This window comes from Phyllostomus hastatus, unplaced genomic scaffold, assembly GCF_019186645.2.
Source record: "Phyllostomus hastatus isolate PE091 unplaced genomic scaffold, TTU_PhHast_1.1 phas_contig_159, whole genome shotgun sequence".
NCBI classification, from domain to species: domain Eukaryota; kingdom Metazoa; phylum Chordata; class Mammalia; order Chiroptera; family Phyllostomidae; genus Phyllostomus; species Phyllostomus hastatus.
In genome coordinates this window covers 4,668,304-4,687,898 of record NW_025333640.1, presented here as the reverse complement: position 1 = coordinate 4,687,898, position 19,595 = coordinate 4,668,304, and the positions used below count along the sequence as shown (strand labels likewise).

Below are 19,595 nucleotides of genomic sequence, written 5' to 3'. Positions count from 1 at the left end.
GACTGGGGTCTTCCCAGTGGCCTCTCCAGGGAGGGGTGGATGCAGGAGCCTCAGTCTTGCCCACCTGCTGGACATTTGTCCTGGTGCTAGCCAGGGGTCAGGGGACGGGCAGGAAAGATCACCCTTGGCCAAGTCAGCTAGCTAGTGTAAGGCTGGGGGTCTTGGCTGAGCCTTCTACCATCCCCCAGAGCCCTGGTTATCCGGGTGCACGGGGAGCCATAGGAGCCAGCTGCACACTCCTGTGGTATGCAAGGAGGGAGCTCAGGCCACCAGGCCTGTCCTCACCTCTGCCCCTGGCTGCGAGCAGCCTGGACCCATGTGGGGGTAAGGGAAGGGCAGACCCAGATTACCCCACTGCTTCCAGCAGGCAAGACTCTGTGACCTGGGTAGGTCCAGGGGAGGAGGCGGGGACTTCGGCTACCTAGTGGAAGGCAGGAGCAGCTCAGTCACCAGGCACAAGTGGTGGCCGGTGTAGATTTATAAAAGCCCCAAGTTCCAGGACAGCGGCAAGAGCTGGAGGGAGCACACCTTGACACTCTTGGGAGCCCGGCCCACTCACACAAGAGCCAGGCAACTTAAAAAGCCAGCGCAGCTATCTCAGGAGGAACTGAGGCAACCTGAGGCAACCATGAGTAAGTCTGGCCCTGCCAACCCTGAGGCCGGACCTCCCCTGGGCTCTCCCCCTCCCAGAGCAGCGGGGCTCAGAGGTGACCCAGCCCAAGTCTGGCAGATGATGCCAACGAAGGCCAGGCTCTAAGTCTTGCTACCTGGTCCTTGTGAAGTGACAGAGGCAGAGACCCCAGAAATGCCTGCAGGCTGGGCAGGGTGGGGTCTGGGTGTAGGTGGAGGTAGCCACATCTTTGGTGAAATCCCTCTGGGGCCACAGCCGAGCATGCCCTGGTGGCACCGCCTGAGCCTAGACAGAGTGACACTAGCTCCTGGGTCGCTGAGAGGTGATTCTGCTTCATGGAGGCCAAATGGTCTCTGAGTGGTGGATAGGGCCTGGGGGGCAGAGGAGGGAGAATGGCCCTGGCAGAAGGTGGCTGTGCAGAGGTACCCCTACCCGAGGGGACGGTGGATGGGAAGGGGACTTCCCAGTGGAGAAGTCTGACTAGCACCACAGCCAGGAGATGAGGATCGACATCAGCCAGGAGGAGCCCTGGGGACAGCAGGGACCACGATGTGACAAATGAGCAGGGCATATTCCTCAGTGCAATCATGAGAAAGACACCAGAAAACCCTGACTGGGGACGTCCTGTAAAGACACACAGCGCCAGGTGTCCACATAAGAAAGGTGGGAAACCGACTCAGTCAGAGGGGTCTAAGGGGATGTGATGACAGTGTAACTGGGATCCTGATGGGGTCCTGGGCAGAGACAGGCCATCAGGGGAAACTGAGGAAACTGAGTTATTAATGACATCTCAGTCCTGGCTCATCGGCTGTGACAAAGGTACCGCAGTGATACCAGGTATGAACAGGGGGACTGGGTAGGGGGACATGAGCATATACACCATCCACAATGATTCTGTGAAATCTAAATCTGTTCTAAAATATATCATCTGTTAAGAAAGTAGGCGCTCTTGTCCCCCATCCACTCTGGGGACACTGCCTCCAGACACCCTGACCAGCAGCTAGCAAAGTGGGGGCCCCTCAATTCTTGGGCAAAGGAAGGAGGGGCCTCACAAGGTCACCAGGGGAGGTGAGGCTCCCAGGGATCCTTCCAGCTGCACACCCCCCTGTGCAGGGTGGGGAGCTGGACAGAGGTGAGAAGGGAACCCTTCCTGGTAGGGACCTGATTCCCAGCAGACATCAGCAGACCCCCAAGACCACTCAAACCCAGAACTGCCCTCCCGAGGTTCCCACCTAAAGCACCTCTCCCCAGACCTCAGACCCCCACACTGCTCTTCCTGCTGCAGCCTGAGTGGGGAGGGAGCCGGCTGGTTACTCCAACAGCTCTGAGGGGCCAGGAGAGCGTGGGGTCACCTGCTGCAATTACCGTATCTGCAACATTTCAGGGACCCCGGGATTAGGTTAGGGGATGGCAGGACATGTTGGAGCTGCCACACAGTGCCCCTCCCCCACACTACAGCCCAGCAGGATGGGACAGGATGACCCTCCACCCCTGACCTAGCTCTGGGCCTCCCCCAAGGGGGCTGCAGCAGCTTAGCAACCTCCTCCTAGCTAAAGCAGACCCCAGAAATGACCTTCAAATGGGTTCTTCTACTGCTCCAGGCAGGGGCTTGGTGCTTACCTGGGTCCCTGGGGAAAGGAGTTGTTACAGGGATCCATTCCTACCTGTCTGTTGAGAACCAATCCCAAACCAGGTCTGCCACTGCTGGCAGAGACTCTGATGGGTGCCCCCGGACACCCCAGAGCCTGTGAGACTCTCAGGTCCAACACTAGGGCCACCGGGACCAGAGCAGGGACTGCAGGCACTCAGGCACAGCCCCTCCCACCTCCCGCTGGCTACAGGCACTTTCATTTTGTGGTGCCGCTGCCATGGTCCCTCCCCACGTCCCCACCAGTTCCCAGAAAACTCCTACAAATTCAGCGTCGCTGCCAAAAAAGCCAACAGAAGCCAGGAGGGGAGGGGCTCGGGGTCTGATGGGTCCAGGCAGCCCTCAGAAGGTGGTCTGAAGGTCCCTGCCAGGTGGGAGGGAGCCAGATTACCCTGAGGCCCAGCGGGAGTGTTACCTTGTTGAGTTCTGCAAACTGCAACCAGAACTGTAGCTGGGACATGGCGTGGCCGCCGGTGGGTCCCCTCGAAGGAGCACTCCCTCATGACCTTGGGCGCTGGGCCGGCAGACAGCAGCCAGCTCCGAGCTCTGCTCTCAGCCCCAGCCCGGCTGCATTTGCATGTTGGTTTAGTCACCACCAGCGCCTACTTCCCCTAAGGCCGCTGACTTTCAGGAAATGATGCCTGCCTGGTAAGTCAGGGCGATTACTGGCAGTGCAGGGACAATTACTGTACAGGGCGGAATCTAGCCACAGAGGCTGTCAACAACGCACCAGCCCGCCAGGTCGTACCCTGCCGTCCCTGGGTGCCCCGTCCACAGTGGCCAGGCACCTCTGCAGGCACTCAGGGTTCAGATGGGACGCTGGGGGCAAATTGGGATGCCAGGCAGCTCCTCCCAGCCCTGCCTCCGTTTCCCCAGACAGCTGGGTTCTATTCTACCTAGTCCCCTTACTGGCTGGGCATGGTAAGGACCCTCTGCTGTTCCTGACATGCCTGCAGCAGTGATTCTAAGGGGCACAGGCCCCAGGACACAGGGAGGAAACTAAGGTCCATCCCACTCCTCCATGTCTCCCTACACCCTCCTGGGCCCAGCCCCTAGCTCCTCAGCCTGAACGCAGCTCCATGGCCTTCACCTTCCACGCTGGAGCTGTCTCCAGTGCCTCCTGGGCACCAAGGGAACTTTGTCCGTGCTGGGCTCCACCTGGAAGTCCTCTTCTGGGGCACTCAGACTCACCCTGCTCCTTATCCTCCAGACTTGCCAAGGACTCCGCCTGCCCCCGAAGCCCTGCTCCTCCTCCCCACCCCACCGGCTCCTGTCTCCCTCAGTCCAGCACAGGGTTAGAACCAGGAACAGACGGTGGGCAGGGTACACAAAACCATCATGCCCTGTGGGTTCAGGGCCCTAGGCACAGGTACCCACCCCATGGAAATGATTGAGTGGTCATGGGGTCCAACCCCACATTCCAATGAGGCCACTGGAGCAGTCTTCATCCTGTCCCCCCACACAGCCAGGGTACCCCAGGAACGAAGAGAGCTGCTGTGGGGTGCCCTGCCAGGCTGTAGCCACCACGGGCGGGAGGAAAAATGCATACATGGCAGAGAGCTCATGAAGACACTTGACACCACAAGGATACTGGAAAAGGCAGGTCATACGTGAGACGAACTGCACACCTGAGGGACTGCTAGACTCAAACAGACGACAGGGACAAGTACTGGAGAGGACAGGGAAGAATAGGAGCCTCCAACACACTGGTAAGAATGTATGACAGGCATCTATGTCTCTGTAAAACAGCAAGCGGTTCCTCCAAAGCCCACACAGTTTCCACGTGACCCTGCAATGTCACTGCTAGGTGTCCAGCCAAGAGAAATGCAAGCACGCCTATAGAGAAACCTGTGTGCGCATGTCCACTGAGGCTGGATTCACAACAGCCACAAGGCAGAAACAACCCGAATGTCCGTCAGTGGACGAATGTGGTCCACCCACATGCCAGAATATCACTCAGCCATAAAAATGAGTGAAGCTCTGATACTCTCCACAACATGGGTGGACTTTGAAATCATCATGCTCAGTAAGCGAAGCCAGATACCAAAGACCACATGATGTGTGATTTAATTTATGTGACATGTCCAGAACAGGCAAATCCACAAAGACAGGACATGGCTTAATGGTTGTCAGGGGATGGGGGTACTGCTAAGGGGGACAAGGCTTCTTTTGGGGGTAAAGAAACAATCTAGAACAAGACAGAGGTGACAGTTGCACAACATTGTGAATATACTTTAGAAGGGTAAATTTTAAGGTATGCAAATTTTGTCTCCATTTAAAAAAGAATTTTTTGGAATCTTTAATGACAGGAAAACATAATAACAAAATAATTTTAAAAACAATCTTTTTATTACTAGGTTTATTGGACATAAAATTTGTCAAGTTGCCACTCAAGTTTGCTAGTCAACTCTGACTCTGTCCCTTTTATATTGTCACCAGATGGTTGGCCAACTGGCAAAGGTGACCCTGAGGAGACAAGGAAGCCAAGGTGTGGCTGGGGATCTGTGAAAAAGGAGGGGACCCTGCTTGGAGAAGTCATCATCCACTGGGCACCTGGCCACCTCATCCACCTCCGGCCTGGCCTGCCAGTGGCCCTGCCACCCTGGTGACCATGGGCTGCGGGTCTGCAAAGGGTCTGGATAGGTGAATGTGAAGGTACTGAGTCAGGTCTGGGCAGAGGCCCTGGCTGAGGTGAAATGGGTCCCCTGGGTTCCAGTGTGGGTGGGAGTCACACCCAAGGACATGGATGGCAGTGGCTCCAGCCCCATAAGTGCAGCCAGGCCCTGTGGAGCAGCTGCCCAGAGGCCCTGGTTTCCTGAGAGCCTCCTCCTCTGTTTGAGGGTCTCATTCCTTACCTTCTCCACCTGCCTCGTCAGTTTCTTTTACATACTCAAGGTCTCGGGCCACCACTGACCTGGGCCACAGGTAGCCCATCTGTCCTCAAGTTACACCACGTTAAACTAAGGCCAGGGAGTGAGCAGCACTCACTGGGCAGAGGGGTAGGGAGAACACTGAAGGCCCCCTCAGGCACACCTCACTGCTAGGATGTCCCTGTTGAGGGCTCAGTTGTGTCCCCCAAAATGACAGGTTTGAGTCCTAACCTGTGAACTGGTCCTTATTTGGAAACAGGGCCTGTGCAGGTATAATTAGGAAGATGGGGTCACACTGGAGTGGGGTGGCCCGAGCGCACTGACTGCTGTCCTTTTAAGAAGAGAGAGGTGTGGACACAGACACACAGGGAGAAACAACATGCAGACAGAGGCAGGTACTACAGCGATGGGGCCCCAAGTCTAGGATGTCCAGAGGCCCTAGAAGCTAGGAGAGGCAGGAAGGACGCTGCCCCACCCCATGAAGCCTCTGGAGGGAAGGCAGCCCTTCGACCCCTTGATCTCAGACATCTACCATCAGAACTGGGAGGGTGCTCATCTCTATGGTGTTAAGCTACCCAGTTTGATACTTTGGTGGGGTAGCCTCACGATCTTAAAACTCCCCCTCAGAAAGCTCTGCTGTCAGCCCATCACAGGGCTGGCTGCCCGGTGTGGGCCGAGTGGCCTCAGCAGCATGCCACCCCTGAACGTTTTTCGGCATTATAATCAGGAGGGGCTGGACCCTGACCGGGGGACTTTTGCAGAATCTGTGGGACACCCCCCAGACTCCAAAACCTCCTTTGCCTCCTTCTTCTCTGGTGCTTAAGTGGCCCAACTTCCACACAGAGACCCTCAGGATACACTCACACTACTGCCCCCACAAGGTTCTAGCCCTTGGCACAGACCACAGGGGGTGTTCCGGCCGGTGGCCCTCAGCACAGACCTTGGAGGAGTTCCTGGCCGTGGCCGGGTATGAACCAACAGGCTCCTGTGAGAAGGAATCTCATGCTGTCTTTTTGCCAGTGTTGGTAACTGCTAAGAAACCACTGGTGAGCAAAGGCCTCTGGGGAATCCGCATGCAAGCAGGTGATGCCACCTGCCCCTCGCCAAGGAGGGAGTTGCTGAGAGTTTGTGAAGTATTTTTCTGAGCCATGACCTAATCTTGGCTTCCAAGAAGCCCCAAGACGCCATGCTGCCTGTGTGGGGGGTGCTTAGCACATGGGAAAAGAGTCGTCCCCAGAGCCTGGCCAAAATGTTAGGGGTCCAGGTGGCCTTGGGAGATGTCAGGGCAGTGCCTGCTATAGGAAATGAGCATGTGGGGAGGCAGGGGAGATGGAATGCTGAGATGCTGAGTCCCTCACCGCCAATCCTGACCTGACATGTCCCCAAGTATCCCCCCCAGTCAGATTCAGCCACATCTGGAACACACGTCTACATGAAGGCCTGTACATGATGTTCATGATGTTCAGTAGGATTCACAAAAGCCGACAGGTAGACACAGCCCACATGCCCACTGGTGGATGAATGCAGAAACACAAGGTGGTCCATCCACACAGAACATTACTCAGCCCTGAAAAGGAGTGAAGCGCTGACACTCACTACAGTGCAAATGAACCCTGGAAACATAACGTTCGGGGAGAGAAGCCACACACAAAAGGCCACAGTGTGTGATTCCATTTATGGCAGATGGCCAGTACAGGCACATCCAGAGACACGAAATAGATTCAAGGATGTTAGGGACTGGGGGAGGGAAATGGGGAGGGGGACTGCTGATGGGGACAGGATTTCCTTTGGAGGTGATGAAATGTTTTGTCAGAAGACAGAGGTAAAGGATGCCCAACACAGTGGGTATGCTAACAGTCACTGAATCCTTTGATGTGCAGGTTGTATCTCAATGAAAAATAAATAACAAAGAAAAGCTGCATGCTCACACACCCAGTACTCAGCACACCCCAGTGTGAACCCCTTGAGCTGTTCAGATCTCCAGCCTGAGACTTGGAGCTTGAGTGGTTCCGTGCCAACCAGGGTTGGAAGGAGAGGAGGCTCTTCCTTGCGGAGGTGAGCGATACAAGGGCCAAGTCAGGGAAGGAACAGCCTGAGTCTGGGCCAGCCCGAGTGGCTGCAAGGGAGGAAGTGTTCCACTAGGGACACACACAAACACAGGAAATCCCAAGCAGATAATCCTGATGGTGGCTGATCGTAGCCCATATTGATATAAATGAATGACTGAATAGCTAAAGGGAGGGGACAGCTGTCCCTACAGAATGCCAGCTGGTCCTCGGAGCAGCGAGGAAAACACTCTCTGCCAGATGGATGCCTCAGTCATAAGTGCTGTAGCTGACACCCACTGACAAATGATAAGGCCATCCCTGCCCCCACCACAAGGGGCCAGCACACCTGCACGACCTCACATGTCTGTCCAAGGACGAGACAGAGAAGTAGCAGCTTGAGAGCGGGCAGTGGAGGGATCTGTGCGAGGCTGCCCCAAAAGGGGTCAAGGTCAATCCTGCTGGCAATGAGGCATATAAATAGCAAGCCTCAGAAGACAGTGTCCTAAGGCAGACTAAGGTGTCCTAAGGTCTGTGGGGCTCGTGCCATAAGCACAAAGCCCTAGCCTCAGCCAGAGGCTCCCAGGCAAACCTGAGACCGACCAATGCTCTTCAGAGACCTCAGTGTTCACCTGGCACTCGTGTCTGTCACAAGTGCTGAGTCAGGCTCATTTCTGCCCTGCAAGACACAGGTCACGGTTATGCAAGATGGTGATGTGCATGGGAGCCGGGTGAAGGAGGGCAGCTGGGAATTCTCAATACTGTTTTTGCCACTTTTCTGAACATCTAAAATATCTTTTAAATATTTATTTATTTTTTAGAGAGTAAGGGAGGGAGAGAAGGAGTGAAACTTCAGTGTGAGAGAGAAACATCAATCAGTTGCCTCTCATACGAGTCCCTGACCACACAGGTTCCAGACCGGGAACCAAACCTGCAACCCAGGCATGTGCCCTGACCGGGAATCAAACTGGCGACCTTTTGCTTTGCAGATGATGTCCAACCAACTGAGCCACACTAGCCAGGGCTCTAAAGTATTTTAAAATTTGTTTTGTTGTGAAAACATTCAAACATATAGTAAAAAGCATCAGAGCTCAACTTTCCAGACAGCCTGAGTGCATGAGCCCTTGGCACATTGGAACCTGGTCTCAGGCCCTGGGGAGGGCAGGGTAGTGGGGGGGCTACACCCAGCACAGCTGCCTTCAGAGGCATCTGGACTGCAAGATCCTAGAGGCTGGGACCTGTGAAGCGTGGGGGCCCTTGGAGGCAGAGCCAACCTGCCCCCAATGTTCCTGGACCTGGGTAGGCTCATGTGTGGAATCAAGGGAGAAACCTAATACACCTGGGGTTCCATGATTCATCCCAGGAGACAGGAGAGGAGCAAAGACCTCACACACAGCAAAGCCAGGGCTCAGGCCAACCACAGGCCAGGGAACCACAGGTCTGGACGCATTCCCTGTGGAGGTGGGGGCAAGATGCTGACCCTGGGGGAATTGCTCTGTGCCCCAAAGGGAAATTAGGAAAAGCTTTCTCCTTGCAGGTAACAGGAGTCACATAGCTTATCTCCTTGTTCTTTTTGTTTTGGCCGCCAGAAGGAAACTTGGGAATCGAGTTTAGTTACCAGGAGGTGTATTAGGGACTACGGGTTTATATTCACCCCTTGCCCCCAGCCCAGCTCTAGATTTTTCACTCCAATTCCTCCTGATTTACACAACAGTGGGCCACACAAGGGATTTGCATGGTGTATCGTTTTCCTTTCACTGCTGTAATAAATTACTGCAAACTTCCTGGCTTAAACACACATTTATTACCTTATGCTTCTGGAGGTGAAGAGTTCAACATGGGTCTCACGGGGCTAAACCCACGTGTAGGCAGGGCCGGTCCTTCCGGAGGCTCCAGGGGAGAATCGTTTCTGGCCTTTTCCAGCTTCTAGAAGTGCCACATCCCTGGCTCGTGGCCCCTTCCTCTGTCTTCACAGCCATCAGTGCAGCCTCTTCCATCTCTGACTCTGACCCTCCTGCCTCCCTCTTGTGAGGGTGCCGTGATGATACTGGGCCCCCCGAGGAAACCAGGGTTGTCTCCACCTGAGGGTCCTTGACTTAATCCCACCTGTAAAGTCCCTTTACCATGTGAAGTGATATCCACAGATCCCAGGACCAGGATGGGGACATCTTTGGGGTTGTGTTCTGACATATCGACTCAGTGAAATGCATTTTTTCTTTCTTTTGGGCTCCTCCAGCTCCCATGTCCAGGGCTCTAAAGCAACCTGTATAAACAGGTTTTTTAGAGCCGGGTGTCAGAAGGGTCTGGGGAGCACTTGGCTTGGCCAGGGGACAGACAAAGAGAAGCCTTCCAGCCCTAAGCCTCCTCCACGGACCCAAACAGAGGCTCGGGTGCCTCAGAGGGAAGAGTCCTGGGCCCCCTGAGTAATCCAGGCTCAATGCCATCTCAGGATCCTTGACTTAATCTCATCTGCAAAGTCCCTGTGCCACATGAGGTGATGTGTCCACAGGTCCCAGGACCAGGACCATCTTTGGAGCTGTCCCTGAGCCAGCCACCATGGTGATGTCACTTAATCTGAATCAGGAGAAGAGGGCGCCTGTGGTGGGCCTGGTGGGCCAGGCTTGGATATAAAGGGTCTCAAATACTCGGCTTGGTCTGGACCCCCTGTCTTGGCCCATAGGCTTAGGAGTCATGAATGAATTGCAGGATGCTGACCTACAGGGCCTTGGGACCCCTCAGCGAACTCTGGTTTCATGTCTGTCTGATCCCATGCTCAGAACCAGGGTGAGATTTTGCTGGAAGATGGTTCTGCTGCTTTAAAAGGGAGATCTGGGTCCAAGGTGCCCTAGCAAGGCAGCTGGAAGGGGTGATGGGCCGTTATACGTTCAGCAGGCGCTCAATAAACATCTGTGGGATGTATTCATGAACTCCGAGTGCTAGGAAAGGCAGTGTGGCGCCCCAAGGGGTTCTCGGCTGAGAAACCGCGTCGATTCTTGGCAGAGCAAGGGAGGTGGTGGGAGCCAAATGCATTAGAGAGAGAGATGGGGGAGTAAGGCCGGGTGGGTGGCCGCAGAGGTCGGGAGGCTTCCAAGGGCCCTGGGCTCCACATACCCCATGCCTTAGTTTGCTCATTTGCACATTAGGTGACACCCCAGCTGGGGAAAGTGTCAAGAGGTAATAAGTCTGGATATGGAGTCGTGTCTGAGATGGGTGGAGAGGAACTTAACTGGAGCTCTGAGAAGTCACCAGCACTGCAGGATAAGCCAACATCCAGAGATGCAGCAGATAGGGGGGTCTCAAGCCAACAGCCAGGGCACCCTGAGAGGCTGACCACTGCTGGACATTGGCACCTCCCGAGGCCTGGCAATGGCACCTGCCAAGCCACAAAGGCAGGGGTTCCTCGTGTGCTAGAGCTGAAGGAAGGAACTGTGAATGTACCTGGAAAGGCTGCAGGGACATGTCCACAAGGCCTCTCATCTCTAACATTGTGGCCCTTATCCTGGGAGACTTGGGGCCCCAACTTTCCCCTGCATGGCCCCTGAGGGGCAGGTGAGCCCTCTGCTCCCATCTTCATGAGGCCCAGCCTCATCTTTTCCTGCGTGGTCACAAGGATCACTGAGGAGCAGCTTAAACAACGGACACGTGCTCCCACAGCCCCAGGGAGCGAATGTCCCAGGAGGGTCCTCTCCTAGCTCCCAGTATCCTTGGCTATAGCCCCATGGCCCAGTCTCTCCCTCCATGGTCACTTGCTTTGTCCTCTGTGTCGGTGTCTCCTCTTCTGTCTCTCTAAGGACTCACTGAGTTTAGGACAGGCCGAGATAACCAGCGTCCTCTCACCTCCAGGTTTAGCTGATCACTCCTGCAAAGACCCTCATGCCAAAGAAGGACCCATTGGAAGGACCCAGGTGGATGTGGATTTGGCGGGCATACAGGTTACCACAGTACACACCCCTCGGTCCAGCTCTCCTGCCCAGTCCTGCTGAAGGGCTAAGTGTGGAGAACAGCGGGCTACAGTGGGTGCGAGCCAGCTGAATGGCCTGCCTGGATCCAAGTGCATCTAGCGGGTTTGAACAGGCTGGTTTGTGCTGCATCCCTCCACAGCCCTTCCCCTCGTGGGCCACATGTGCTCCCACTTCACAGGGGGGAGACTGAGGCCAGGAGCTGAGTACCTACTGCCTCCTCACTCCCTGATTGGCTTTGGCACTGTCATATGTGGGCAGTTCCCAAACTGTATGCCAAGCCGAACCTCCCCCTTCCAGGTCACAGAGAAGAGGCTTGGGCCAAGTATTTGAAGTTTCTGAGGGAAACACAGTGCTGAGGTTCTAACGGCCCCGGGTGATCACATTAGAACAGAGGCACCAGCATTAGACTGAGGGTGGGTTTCTTCCCACAAATCATCTCCACAGAGCTTGGTTTTTCAGAGCTGCCACGAGGAGAAAGGGGCACTGTTTAGGAACCCTGCGGGTGAGGCTTCAAGGGCAGGGTCCACCTGATTCCTGCAGGGATGAGCTGTCCCATGTCCCCCAAGAGAGTAAGTCAAACATTATCTTCCTTTGACTGGTGTGGGCCACGTTTTCAAATGGCCACAGGGTCTGAGGACAAAGACACTCACTGTGGTGTTTGCACCTGATGGGCACCACTCTGGCCGGGGCACAGGGACCACAGACCCTCCCTTAGACACTACGGTGAGCACAGGGCCTCTGCTGGAGAGGGAGGAAGGCACCGAGGTTTGGGGAAAGAGATTCAGGAGCTCTGAGAGGCTGTCCCACCACCCACACACAGGGCATGAGCAAAGGGGTGACGGGGGCAGTCCCCTCCTTCTTTACATGACCTCCGACCCAGATCTCCACTGTGGTGAAATAGTCTCTAACAGATCTGAACGTCGGGGCCACACAGTTCGGGCTGGCGGGGCTGAGGGACACTGCTATTTCCCGGAATGACCCACATTTCCACAGGGCACCTAGCTCAATAGAAGTTGTTGGTGCCAACCTGAGTTGCAGCAGGGAACTTGTAGGCAGGCGCTGGGGGCTTGAGAGGCTGCTCAGACTTGAGTCTCCTACCTGAGGAAAGTCGCTCTTTGGCAGAAAGCTGGGGGTGGTGGCTGAGGGGCCGTAGCTGGTGTCTGCACAGGACTGGCCCACAAGGAAGGAGGCAGAATTCACAAACGAGCTAGAGAGAGACAGGGAACAATATGAGCTATTGGGTGTGGTGGGGGCACTGTCCTCTTCACCATGATGGCAGACAGGAGTGGGGCCACCTGCTAAAAGGAAAAACTCTAGCCTCTCAGAAACTCAGGGGAGGGGCGTATGCACCCACATCCCTGGATAAGCACCCCAGAAAAAGAGGGTCAAGCTACACATGCTTCCAGGCCCTGGGCACAGGCCATTCCTTGGCCTGGTTCCAGGCATACTCCCCTGCAAACTCCTATTTACTCTTCAAAACCCAGGTCCTGTAGTCTTCTGTAGGAAGATGCCCTCCTGGTCCCTTTTCCCCCCAAAGCTTCTCACCCCTCCACACCTATTGCCACCCCCCACAGTGGAGCCTTCCCTGGTTCCTGTACCCACTACTTTGCCCTTTTCCCTCATAGGTTCTAAGATCATAGCTAGCTGATCTCAACTGCCTCTGAGCAGCCAAGGCCAGGCCCATGGTCCACTTGGCAGGAGGTTGAAGCCCTCCAGCTGCGAGTTCTAGTTTTGTTTAATTTGTGACTGCAGAACAGGAAGGCAGAATAAAGCCCCTGAGGGTGGTATGGCTGAACCAGCGCTATGGTACTTACTGGCTTTCACTGGAGAAGGCTGGATATGGCGCAGGCGGGAAGGTGTTCCACCACGGGTAGTGCAGCACAGTGCTCTGCAACAGAGCGAGCGTGTCAGGAGACCAGGGAGGATGGGAGAAGAGAGACCCTCCCCCACTCACTGGGTAGGGTTTCAGTGGTCCAGGGCCAGGAGCTCTGAGGTAGGGTACGAGCCCCACCCCTGGATCCTAGCTGGGTCATCTGAGAATCATTTAACCTCTATGTGCTTCAGTTTCCCACATGCATGGACAAAGCTACTGAGAAGGTTGCAGTGAAAATGAAGGTATTGATCAATACATGTGCAGGACCAGGTGGGGGTGTGGGGGTGTGATACTAGAATCTCAGAGGCCTGGGTGGCCAGACTGAGAGGCACCCTTATGAAACTGCATTTCATAAGGACCCATGTGCTGGTGGCTCAGGACTCTGCTTGGAGTCTCCCCACCCCCATTCTACATGGCAAAGGATAAGACCAGATGCAAAGCAAGATGGTACAAGTCCTTGCAGAGCCAGGCCCTGTGGAGATGTGTGGCCTGCCCAGGGAAAGGGGACTTCTCAGAGGGGTGAGGGCCAAGGCCAGGGCAAGGGGCTCCCACCACCATGAACTGGCCCCTTCCCTAGCAAGGCCCTCATGGCCCAACCCTTCCTAGGTAAGTTGGGAGGTCACCCTCCCAGAGCTCCCATGGACCAAGGGGGCTACCAGTATCAGCCAACTCTGCCTGGCCCAAGAGTGCCTGGGGATTGCAAGGAACCTGCTTTGGGAAACACCAGTGGGTGGCTGGAAGAGTGAGCCTGAGGTCAGTGGGAGCAGAAGGGGCCTTATACTGGGATTTGACAGGATCAGCCTGGAGGTGTGGGACCGTGAATACTCCAGCCCCTCTGTACAATTGGAGTGGCATGTCCTACCTTGACACAAAGGTCAGTTCAGCAGAGGCCCCCCCAAAAAAAACAAGCCACAGCCCCATCAGCAATGAAGCCCGCATAGGACCTCATCGGGAGGCTGTTCCCTGGGGAGAGGCCTACTGGCTGCCATCACGGTCCCCACTTCTCCAAGCTGGCCCAGCTGGATGACGAGTATAAGGCTAGAGCCTAGCAGCCAGCGGCTTCCCACCCCCAGCCCATGAAGGTCTTGGTCCTTGGTTAAGGCAGCTGGATGCAACTCCTCAGGCTACTATGTACTCCCTCTCTGAGACCCTAGCCTAGAACTGGCCCAGAAGCAGCCCCGATGGCCAAAACTACCATGGGTCCTTTTCCTGTGCCTCCTCCATGCCAAGGGGAGGAGCCAGCCATGAATTCCCAACACTGTGCCCCACCCCTGACGGGGCCTGCCAGTGCCCAGATGTCCAGTCCCAGAGAATCAGTGCAAGGAAGAAGGGGAGAGAGACATGTCGAGACATTATTGACTGGCAGAGGCCCCAGGGGGGCTGCTTGTTCTCAGTTTTTTTGCACAGGCTTCAAACTTTTTAAAAATGAAAAAAAAAAAAGAATTTTGGGGAAAAGAAGCAAAGGGCCTCTTCCCAGCATGAAGGCCAGTGGTGCAAAAACTCTTACAAGGAATCTGCTGTGGAACTCTCTGGAAGGAAGTCATGCCATGACCCAGGGAACAGAACGGGATCCCCCAGGAATCCCACTTCTCCCCATTGCCCTGGTTCAAGGTCACTTCCCCCTGTGGCCCCATTTAAGAAGAGAAATCCAACTCCAGAGGGACATGAACTTCCCAAGGTCAAAGGCACTTCTAGAACATTCTACCCCAGACCATGTTCAGTTTCCTTAGATGAACTAACTGGTTTGGGGGCGTACAGACCACCTGGACCTGGACCAGGCCAGTCTGGCAAGTGGGTGCCTATACTGTGGGCCCACAAGCGGAACAGCTGCTGGCCTGGACCCTGTGGTATCTAAGGTGGGGAGGACTGAGGGGGCTGTCCACTTGCCCGACCTTCTTTGCCTATACCTAAATCAGACCTGGAGATCCCTAGGTCCTGAAGGACCTCAAGGCCTCAGCTGGAGAGGCAGGATGGTAGGGGTCACTCCTGGCTTTGTCTACCCAGCAACTTCAACCTCCTCCCCAAGCACTCCACTCTAATAAGGCTGCCTATCGAGAATACCCCAGTCCTGCCCCACAGAGGTGGTACCATAAAGTTAGCCAGTCAGAGCCTTCCTTGGGATTTTCCAGTGCAGCCAGAAGTGGTGGCTCTACCTTCAGAGGGCAGGCCCCTAGAATGTGATTGGTCCAGAGACAGGAAACTGACTGCAGCCTGCCTGGGGATTCTCCGCCTGGAGACAGAGGCTAGCCCTCTCCTGGGGAGTAGCAGGCCCTGGGATATTAGCCCTAGCTGCCTAGGCCACCTGTAAGCTGATGAGGAAGATGACGCTCCTGCTAGGGAAGCAGATAAAACACAGGACATCTAGTGAAACTGGAATTTCTGTTGGGCAACAAGTAATTTTTAGTGTAAGTATTACATGGAACACACATGGTAAAAAAGAAAAAAATATGTGAAACTTAAGTTTCAGGGGACAACTGTGTTTTTATTTGCTAAATCTGGCCACTTTAGTGACACTGAAAATCCTGGGGTCAGCTCCACCTCCAGCCTGGTCCACTCTGGTTCCCCTTCCTGAGCTTGGTTCTGCCCAGCTGGAAGGCAGAAGGAGCATGTCGCCCACATCGATCCGCACAGACTCAGCCTTTGTGGACTGCAGGGGTTGCCCACAGGCCCCTGGCCAGATCTGGTGCAACCTAAGGGGTGACCCCTACAATCTGTGGTCCTAGAGGAATAGGCTGAGTGCACAGCCTGGCCAGGGGCAGTTCAGCCTTGGTCAGCTGGGCTCTGACTGCCCATAGGGGAGCCTGATCCAAAGCCAGGGCTTGACTGGCACCTTCCTTGCACCAGGGTCCCCTGTCGCTGCCCAGTGTCCCAGTTTCTGAGGCCCTCAGGTCTTCATAAGCTGTTCAGGTGGAGCTCACATCCTGGCCCTCCACTGGCTTCCTGGGTCACCATAAGGGGGAAGTGGCAGGAACACATATTTCTCTCCTCGGCTACTTGCTCAGCACATGTTCTGACCCAGGAATTTTACTCCAGAAACAGCTGGGGGACAAATCCATGAGAGGGAGGAAAACACAGAGCCTTATTTATAGCAGCAGAAAACTGGAACCACCCCAAAGGCCCAACATTACGGAAATAATTAGGGAAATTATAGGATGCTGAAAAGGAAGAATCCTGTGTGTTATAAGAACAGCAAGTTCACACTCTGAGCCTGTGAAACAGGCGTACCGGAACCACAGGAACAATCACGCTGCCACTTGTGGGACAGCACACAGGGACATGAAGGGGACCAGGGGGTAATGGGAAGGTATAAGCTGTGACAACATGAGCTGAGGCTTGGGCAGGTCAGGGGATGTGTGGACATAGCTTCAATAGGAAGGAGAGAGGAGTCTGGACCAGTTCATGGCGGTGTCTGGACCCTGCTAGGGGCCCTATTGGACCTCAGCTGGACCTTAGTCAGGCTTTGAGCTGCAGGCAGTGATCTCAACTCAGTGCTGACTCTCTGCCTACCCAGTGCTCGAGGCTGACTCTGAGTAACTTCAGATCCCGTGCCCTGTCATGTTAGGACATAGGCCCAGCTTGGTATGGAGAGAATTCAGGGTCCGAATCCTCCTAGCCCTTTTGATGCTCTGGTTACGGGCTGGTGCCTCTTGGTGGTTCCCAGCACTGGAAGCTGAGCTCCACCTGACCTGGGGCCCATTTCTCGGCTCCTCTTAACCCTGATTTTGATTCTCCCTCCCTCTGCCCACCTGGCCTTCCACCCATCCCTGCTGCTCCCCAAGCTATTCTCTGGCACCCAACACCCCACCTACTCTCCCCCAGGCCCTCAAAAGCTCCAGGCTGCCCACTGAAAAATGCAGTTTTTCTCTCTACAGTGGAAGAGGAGCCCTGCTTCTACCCAGGACAGGAGGTGCCAGGCTGACTCACTGGAGAATTCTGGACACTTCTCTTGGGGCCACTTGTGCCTCTGTTACATGAGGGGCTGGCTGGTGCCTATGGTGGTTTTGTTATTTATGATACTTATTACACTCATCAAAACCTGGGAGCAACCATTCACCCTTCAGGAGGTGATGAATAAACTGTGGTCCATCCAGACTACGGGATGTTACTCAGCGCTAAAAAGGATGAACTATCCAGTCCTGGCTGGGATGGCCCAGTGGACTGACCACTGGCCTGCAAACTGAAAAGTCCCTGGTTTGATTCCAGGTTGGGGCACCTGCCTGGGTTGTGGGCCAGTCCCCAGTTGTCAGTGTGTAAGAGACAATCAAATGATATATCTCTTGCACATTGCTGTTTCTCTCTTTCTCTCTCTCCCTCCTTTCCCTTCTCTCTAAAAGTAAATTTAAAATCTTAAAAAAAACCACAAACCTTAAAAAGTAAAAAAGAATGAGCTATCCTGCCACAAGTCATGGAGGAACTTTAAATGCATGTTACTGAGTGAAGGAAGCCAATCTGAAACACTGCACACTGTATGAGCCCAACTCTAGGACATTTTGAAAAAGCAAAACTGTGGAGACAGGAAAAGGATCTATGGGTCCCAGGCTGGGGGAGGGGTACACAGGCAGAGAGAGCACAGAAGGTGTCAGGACAGTGACACTACTCTGTACAATGCTGTGGTGCTGCAGTGCTGTAGTGGTGGGTACCTGTCATGGTGCATCTGTACAAACCCACAGTGTCCCCCACAAACCCACAGTGTCCGGCTCAGAGGGAGAGAAGAGAACCCTGATGTCCACTGAACTTCAGTGAATAACAACGTATAGATATTGGCTCCCCTGTTGTAACAATGTAGCTCACTCATTAACCAAGACACTGACAACACGAGGATGTGGGGGAGGGATATATGGGAACTTTCTATGCAATTTTCCTATAAATCTTTAAGAAATAACGTCTGTTGGCCCTAGCCGGGTAGCTCAGTTGGTTAGAACATTGTCCCAACACACCAAGGGTGTGGATTCGATCCCAGGTCAGGGCACATACAAGAAGCAAACAATGAATGCATAAACAATGAGAACAAGGAACAGGTGTTTTACTTTCTCTCTCTCTCTAAAAATCAATCAATAAAAAAAAAGTTTTGTGTATTTTCATTAAAAAAAAGAAAGAAGTATATTAAATGACAAAGGAAATAATACTGAAGAAAAATAAACAACCATGACCCGTTAAAGGGGTCCCAGCCCCCAGGTAAAGGCAGCAGCCAGGCCCAGGTGGCTCCCTGAGGGCCAGTCATGGCCTTTGCAAAAAAACCTAGTGGCTCATAGCTGAGGACCTTGGTGGCAGGTAAGATTCCCCCATGAGGGCACCATCCCACCCCAAGGCTGACTCTGAGGGCCGGGCTCACCTGGACACTGGACCCGCACAGCGGGCTCTGCAGCGGTGGGGTGCTGTACAGGACACTGCCAGCTGGCGGGGCCTCATGTTGTGGGAACTCCCCGTCCATGGCGGGCCCCACTGCCAGCATCAGGCAGCTCCTCGACCCGGGCCACGGGGGTGTCTATCTGGGCTTCTTGCTACGAGGTGGAGGCATCATGACCTGGGGAGAGACAAGGCATGTTCTACGGTCACCCTCTGCCCCCAGTGGGCAAAGACCTTCTCCTTGGGGGCCAGGGACGGTGGGTGAGGGAAAGCTAGGCTGCGCTTACACAGAGGGGATAGGGTCAGGGCACCGCCAATAGGCTCTGCCTCAACTGCAGGACCCCATGGACCACGCATCACATGCCCCCCACCCACCCTGACTGCACCACCTCAATGTGGGAGATGTGAGCTGAGGCTCCCCAAACTCTACAGTGCTGCCAGGGGCCCCTCTCAGTTCCCAGCCTCTCCTCAGCAGTTGTTTGGGGGGGGCTTCAGACACCAGGGTAGAACTCCTACTTGGCCTCCATGCTCCAAGGAGGTTCCACCCATTGTCCGGGCCCCTCCTGGGAACTATGGGCCTGGACCTCTGGGATGAGGGCAGTGTTTCAACACGGCTGGCTGACCCCACCTCCCTGGGGGTCACAGCAGTGTCTTAGGCTACCTGGCTCACCAAATAACAAATATGTGGGTCTTACTTGATTATAGCCAAAAGGCTGAGAAGTGGTAAATATGTGGATCTCAAAGGGTGCTCCTGACACCCACAAAGAGAGCCATGAGCTCTAGGACCCCTGGTGTGAGGGGTGACCCATGGGCACCTGGCTCTGTGACCAGTGCGTCTGGCTGAAAGGCAGAGTCCAATTGGTTGGCCCCTCTGAGGTGGAGGTACTCACCCAGGAGAGGCTTACCAGAGAGTATCTGGGGGAGTCAGGGCTTAGCAGAGCCAGGAAAAGTTCCCAGACCTGGCTTGGAACAAGGATACACAGCATTCCCACTGAGAATGTCCTTGTTCTCCAGGGCAGGAACACCCAGCCAGGAAAAGCCACCAGGGTGACTCCAGGACCCCACGACTTCCATCTGCTCTGTAGCCTGTGACTGAGTCCCCACCCTGGGCCCCACCCCCCACTATCAGCAAGGACCCCAAGGAGACTAGAGTGCTCCCCAGGAAGGGGACCACCCAAGGACGTTAATCACCCAGGGAGGCAGGAAGGGGAGGCAGCTGC

The 19,595-nt window shown here is 54.8% G+C and overlaps 1 protein-coding gene across 3 annotated transcripts in view; it reads right to left on the bottom strand.

The window, feature by feature from the left end:
* SBNO2 (strawberry notch homolog 2) overlaps nt 1-19,595 on the bottom strand; it is a 48,611-nt gene that overhangs the window by 16,987 nt on the left and 12,029 nt on the right. For 2 of the 3 annotated variants that reach the window (XM_045830976.1, XM_045830977.1), the window contains exons 2-4: nt 18,362-18,553; nt 12,971-13,044; nt 12,255-12,363 (exon numbers count right to left, since the gene is read on the bottom strand). In XM_045830976.1, the coding sequence (XP_045686932.1) occupies nt 12,255-12,363; nt 12,971-13,044; nt 18,362-18,481 (303 nt within the window). In that variant the 5' untranslated portion in view covers nt 18,482-18,553. Of the gene's footprint in view, nt 1-2,694; nt 2,881-12,254; nt 12,364-12,970; nt 13,045-18,361; nt 18,554-19,595 lie in introns of those variants that run through there. The other variant, XM_045830978.1, reaches the window with a different exon arrangement.